General features: G+C 36.8%; 1 protein-coding gene across 1 annotated transcript; it reads left to right on the plus strand.

Annotated features, from left to right (window-relative positions):
• The first annotated feature begins 1,708 nt into the window (after positions 1 to 1,708).
• Positions 1,709 to 6,329, plus strand: LOC110738443 (p21-activated protein kinase-interacting protein 1-like). The gene is made up of 3 exons (XM_021918852.1): positions 1,709 to 2,545; positions 3,242 to 3,537; positions 5,851 to 6,329. Exons 1-3 carry the CDS (start codon positions 1,889 to 1,891, stop codon positions 5,885 to 5,887), a joined length of 990 nt encoding a protein of 329 aa, XP_021774544.1. The 5' UTR covers positions 1,709 to 1,888; the 3' UTR covers positions 5,888 to 6,329.
• Positions 6,330 to 6,544: the final 215 nt, after the last annotated feature.

The following is a 6,544-nucleotide window of genomic DNA, read 5'->3' on the forward strand; positions in this document are numbered from 1 at the left end:
TCAAAGTTTGAAGCATGTTGCGAGTACCTATATACTTCATGCTGCTTGACAACAACAAGCGAAATGTTCAAGATGCATGCATAAACTAAAAATCTAATTGCACATTATATGTAATATCAAATCCTTTCATAGTCAAGTACTGTGAATCACCAACTGTATTGCGATACTCAGTTACATCAGGCAATAAGTTGTACTTGTATCAATTTATATCTTCCTTTATGCATCACTTCAAACCTAAACCTATCACTTCTTACTTACCTTTATCCATCAGAGGTGAACTGCACTTATTTTTGAACAATCCTATATAATCTTCATACTTTTCATCATGTAGTAACTGTAGTTGACAAGCATACCACAATTTGATTAGGTTAACCATAAAAAATGCAATATTTAGCAGGCTTCACTTGAGCATCACTCATTTCTCTTACAACTAGTTTCGCAGCAAGACTTAGGCCGTTTAACTGTCAATGACCCACTTCATATACTATCATCTCATGGTTGTGATACCCCCATTTACCGTAACCCTTCACTTCCCAACCGTCACGACTTTGCTGTTGTCGAACCTTTACTCTGAATTGATACCCACAACCTTTCCGCTTTGTATCAAACCGAATCGCTTGACTAAAATCTCGTTCCTCCCTTTTGCGATAACGGTCGCATCTAAAAATGCGATCCATTCTACCAACCCTTTTGAGATTTATGACTTGCTACTACTAAACAAAAACCTGATCTAATTGCAACCTGTTTTGCCCAATCAATCGCTTGTTGAGCATCTTCGAACGGACCATCATGTACAAAAATCCCACTATAACCGTCTCCACCATAATCCTGCAACAATGACATATAAGTATAATTACATAAGGATTAAATTAATACATTTGACACAAAATTAACACATAAGTAATTTCTAAATTTTAAATTTCTAAATTTCATTTCTATATTTAACGCATAATACATTTAATTTCTAAGTTTACACATAATTAACACAAAATTAACACGTAATTATATATAAAAGTATTCACACACATACAAAATTAAAACATAAATTTGTTTATTTTTTGAAATTATTAACACATATTAAAACATAATTTCAAATTAAACCATAATTTTGTTTTTTTTTTCATAAATTATTAACACATATTTAAAACATAATTTCAAAATGAAATTTTGTTTTTTTTTTTAAATTATTAACACATATTTAATTTCAAATTTTTTTAAAAAAAAAAAGCAAAAACAAAACTTTAAATAAAAAAAAAACAAAAAAAAAAAAATTAACTGTGGCGGTGTCGCCTGGCCGGGACGCCGCCACCGTGGCTGGGGCGCCTGGCCAGGACGCCGCTACCGTGGTAGTGGCGATCCAGCCAAACGCCACTACCATGGTGGCGACGTCCTGGCCAGGCCCCCCCAGCCACGGTGGCGGCGTCCCGGCAAGGCGCCACACCCACGGCGGCGGTGTCTTGGCCAGACGTCCGCCACCAAATCGTTATTTTTTAACGCAAAGTACCTCGTTTACCGGCGACGATGACGGCTCTCCAGTGTATCTCGCTGACGATGACGGCTCTTCGGTGTCCCTCGGCGATCCAGTGCTGCTCCACATTTTTGGTGAGAGAAAATTTCGTTTCGAGTAAAAATTAAAAAAAGGGTAAAAGTATCAAAGTTTTAAAAATTGTGGGTTTTAAGTAGAGAATTGTGGGCGATTTTTAACAACTCGTTAGGTTTTTAGGTCAAGTTTTTCAACTTTCAACTTCCAAAGTTCAAGCCCTTGAGGCATAAACCCTGAATTAGGGGTTTAGAACAACTCCTCCTCCTTCTCTTCACTCTATCAACACCCAAGGCCACCATAAACTCCCGGCAGCCGTCGGCACATTCACCGCACACATCGCTAACAATGTCTCTAATCGCCGGCTCATATGAAAAATTCATCTGGGGCTACAAACTCCGACAATCCAACCCCACCTCATCCGACCAAACCCTAACCCTAAACCCCCAATTCTCCTACGCCGCCCATCTTTCCCCCATCAAATCCGTCGCCGTCTCCGGCGTAGTCGCCGCCTCTTCCGCCGGCGACGACACCGTCAAACTCTACGACCTCGCAACTTCCTCCGAACTCGGCTCTCTCCTTCTCGAAACTTCCGTTACTTCTCTCTCCTTCTTCACCCCTCCTTCTCTCTCCTCTTTCCCTCGCAATCTCTTCGCTGCTGCCGATGACGGGTCCTTCTCCATTTTCGATGTTGACCCTTTTGTTCTTCTCAAGACGATTCAGGTTCATAAGAAGGGGATTAATGATTTGTGTGTTCATCCTTCTGGGAAATTGGGTTTGTCTGTTGGAAGAGATTCTTGCTTGGCAATGGTTAATTTGGTTAGAGGAAGGAGGAGTTTCATATGTAGGTTAGAGAAGGAAGCTAACATTGTTGAGTATTGTTCTGGTGGGGGTAGGTTTTTTATGGTTTCTGATGGGAAAATTAGTCTTCATGAGGCTGAAGATGCCAAGATTGTTGGGGAATTTGAGAGTGCTAAGCGTGTTCTTTGTGCTGCCCCTGGCGAGGTTCGTGTTTCTCCCCGGTTTAAATTTCAAAATTTGAGCTGTTTTGTGGTGTTAGTATTGCTTATATTAACATAATTTAGTTTGTTCTATGATTATGCAAAGTTAATATCTTTCCAGTTATATAAATGTGGACCTTAATTCTGAAAGAATGTGGGTTTTGGATGCAGAATTTTTAATTTTGTGCTGTTTATTTGTGTTGAGGTGTGTGTTGGGGGGGGGGGGGGAGGAGTTGGAAAGTTGATTAAAAAGAATAATATTTAGTGGTTTTATCTGTTCAGGACCCTTAAATTCCAGTTAATATGTCAGTCGCTTTCGATTTCTAGGACGAGCCACTGTGGCTAAGGTTTTATTTTGCAATGAATCATGTATGAAATTCAAGTATTTGTGATTGCATTTTTATGTGTTTGGATTCAGTTGAGTTGGGTTATTGGTAATAGAACCAAGCTCAAAACCAAGTATTTCATATCAAATTTGGGTTCCAAGTCTTTGCTTTTGCCATTTCTGAAGTCACATTAGTGTTCTAACTCAATTGTGATCCAGCACCTAGAAAAAAATAGAATTTTTGTTTTGGGAGGGCTTTAATTGTAGTATTAGCGTAGCATAGGGGCGATAGGGCTTAATTTATAATTATTTGTATTTTTTTTTTTGTGATTGTGGGAATACTTTTGATTGATGGCTTCAAATTAATTGTTGCAGAATGGACTTATTTTTACTGGTGGGGAAGACCGTGCACTCACAGCATGGGACACAGTTAGCGGGAAGGTTGCCTACAGCATAGAGGATGCGCACAAGTCCCGTGTAAAAGGAATTGTTGTGCTCTCTAGGGATGGAAATTCTGGTGCTACTGAAAATCCTTATTTATTGGCTTCTGCATCTTCAGATGGAGTGATCCGTGTCTGGGATGTACGTGCTACCAACAAAGAAAAGTCAAAGCCATTGTCTGAGGCCAATACAAAGTCACGACTAACATGTCTAGCTGGATCATTAAAAATGTGAGTTTTATGTCTAATTTTTTTTCCTCGTGCTTTTTACTTGCTTATTTTCTAGTAGTTTGTTTGCTGCTAACTTCCTGTCTCCCTGTCTTTGTCTCATACACCTAGGTATATCGTGTCAGTTTCTTTTATGCTCCTATTGTCAAATTAATTAAATCGTAGGTTGGAAAGATATTTTCTATTTTGGATGATACCGCTTAATTTCTTAAGGAGTATGTCGTATTTTGTAAGAATGTAATCATGAGTTTAGAGCAACATGCCATTAGAAAGATGTAACTTAGAACTTGCATAGCCTGTACCAAACATTAAGATTTCTAAGGAGATTCTTGATTTGTTTCCTGGGAAGGTTTGCTAGGGAGCCCAACTATCATGTGTTCAAGTTGAGTATAATATTAGTCTGTTACAAAATAACTGAGTAATATGACAACTTGACAAGAGCTGAATGGAGAAAAAGAATGCTCCAAAGGAAAAAAAGAATCCCTCTTGGCTTGTTATCCTGCAGTTCATAAAGATTAAAACCATTTGCTGCTCAGGTTCAACACATTCTGATGAAATTTATTTCAGAATGAAAATCTAAAGCTCAATGATGCTGGAAGCCATCCATTTGATACTGGAAGAGATTAAGGTTGTAGCACTGTATAAATTTGCTGCAATATCAACTTACATATAGATTTAGCGCTTTTAACTTTGTTGTCTGACCCTGTGGTGCTGTAGTGAATGATATAATATCTGGCAGCGGTTGTTGATACCAAAGGCCTTTTCGGCCTGAAGTTGATGCATACCTCTAGATCTATCAACACTTCGCAATTACTCTATGAGTAAAACCTTCATGGTATCAGTAACATCTCAACTATTTTTGGTAAATACTGGGGATTACTGATTAGGTTCACTTTATCTAGTGGTCAGGATAATTCAATGTTTCATGCTTTCATCTATTTTTTCTTTTGTCATTGATGATCCTCTGATGATTAAATAAATTCCATTTACCCTTAGTAGTCTTTTTCCCTCTCTATGGCTCTATGCACATATTGGCATGTATATCTATTTATATGCATGTTGTAATGGAGTCATTTTTTGGAATGCTTATTTGGGATTGAAGCAAAAATTAACCGGCAGCTTAAACTGGATATGGTGGCACATAATTTAACAGTTTCTTTTTCCTAGCTTGAATTGGAAATTAAATTACTCGAAGCTGTGACTGAAAATGTGAAGTGTTTGTTAGTTAAGCCAATAGATGATCCAGAATTTGTTAGCTTTGGTAGATGTATGTAAACTCTTTTGAGAAACTAACCAGGAGGAATATGGTTGGTGATTAAGTAGCTATGTAGAATTTTCTAGAGTGATTAAGGGATTTAGGATTGCTGCTAGCAATTGTGCACAAATCTTGTGTTTTGATGGGCATGAAATTCTATTGGGCTTATGGTAAATATGCTGGCAAATCTTGCTAGGATGCTCTAGTGGTGATTGTGTTAATTCGTTTGTATATGGTAGCTGATGGAATGGTCGTAAATATGTAAGCTTTTACCTTACCATTGTACCTGACAGACCAGCTGCCCCTTGTTACTCTTTTTAGACGACTTGTTGCATTGATAATGTTTATATTGCAAACAGTAACAGTGTGTCTGAAATGGAAAAGGATACAGTAACACGGATCGAATGTAGCTGTGATGTAAAACACTAGGCATCTAGGCTTAATTATTTAGCTGCCAGCAATTCAGGAAATCATTAAAGGAAAACCATGTTAGTCTATCTATTTGAGCAAATTGAACACTTCTATAGTTTTATGTAATTAATTTGCGCTCACTTGCTATTGGGTTTAAGAGTTGTGTTGTGTCTCAATATAACCATTTTGCTTTCAAATGGGATGAATTTAATGGTTGATTGAATGTTCAATTAAGTGAAATCTGACAATTTGAGTATAGGAATTCTCCACTTGCTAACCGCTTACCAACCTATTACTGTTTCAGAAATTGTAGAGTTTGCTTAATTGGACTCTTTAACCCTTATACTTGCTTACTACGGATTAATAAATAACATTGCAATTTCCTTGGGTTCTAAAGGACAAGGGATGGGATAGAGTTGAGCTGTTAAGTTGTATTCTGAATTGTTCATTTTTATTCCAGTGTAATTTCATATGTTAACTGCTCTGATTGATCAATTCTCAAATTCGGGCACAATTAATTGTGGCGAAATTTTTCTGTAATGTAACCTACTAGATTTATTTGAAGATTTGGCACAATTTTTGCGCATTGGTCATACTTTCTGAATCTTCATGCTTTCTTCAAATTAAAGTTTTCTTGTTTTACTTTTCAGCTTTGAAAAAATCACAGTTGACAAAAGATTCTCCTGAGAATGCTGTAGAAATGGAAGAATCATAGTGTGGCATAATGGGGAGCTGATTAACTTTGCTACTTTATAAGTCTAAACTTGTGTAAGTATTATATAATCTGTAGAGCTGCAGAACATGATCAGATGTGCTCATCAATCCAATTTTGAGTGGAAACAATTATAGCATTCGGAATATTGCATTTAGATAAATTTTTGGTTTTGTTTTAGAGCTCTTTTAGAGTTTTAGTTTAAATGCTGCAGCTTAGTTATAGAATGTATGTCTTTCTTAGCAATAGCTGCTTTGATAAAATCTTATGATTCTGTAATTGAATTGTCAATTTATGGACGAAGTGCTTGATAGTTGATACTTTGTTGGTCAAACCGTGTTCCTTAGATCTTATCAATTAGCATGACTGGATTATTTTGTATAATACTGAATCATGAAATCAATTGTTGTTTTTCAAGCTGAACTTTTCCTATTCATTTTGTATAACACAGTTTTATGTTAGCTAACGGTGAAAATTATAGTACTGAATATTACATTGAACAACTCTTTAGTATGGCACGAGACTCGAGCAGTATTCCGAAGATAGGTAAATTAACCAATGTTGTTCAATTTTTCAAATGAATCGGAGGAAAAAACCTTTACTTTGTGATCAAAATAGATCATCTTTCCAAC

The sequence above is a fragment of the Chenopodium quinoa genome, unplaced genomic scaffold, assembly GCF_001683475.1.
Source record: "Chenopodium quinoa cultivar QQ74 unplaced genomic scaffold, ASM168347v1, whole genome shotgun sequence".
In the NCBI taxonomy this organism is placed as follows: domain Eukaryota; kingdom Viridiplantae; phylum Streptophyta; class Magnoliopsida; order Caryophyllales; family Amaranthaceae; genus Chenopodium; species Chenopodium quinoa.

What these genes read in the sequence shown, in the direction of transcription:
- LOC110738443 (XM_021918852.1), top strand. Translation starts at nt 1,889, where the DNA reads ATGTCTCTAATCGCCGGCTCATATGAAAAATTCATCTGGGGCTACAAA. An exon ending in TTTGTGCTGCCCCTGGCGAG is followed by an intron (nt 2,546 to 3,241) that starts GTTCGTGTTTCT and finishes TAATTGTTGCAG; the next exon opens with AATGGACTTATTTTTACTGG. An exon ending in CTAGCTGGATCATTAAAAAT is followed by an intron (nt 3,538 to 5,850) that starts GTGAGTTTTATG and finishes TTTACTTTTCAG; the next exon opens with CTTTGAAAAAATCACAGTTG.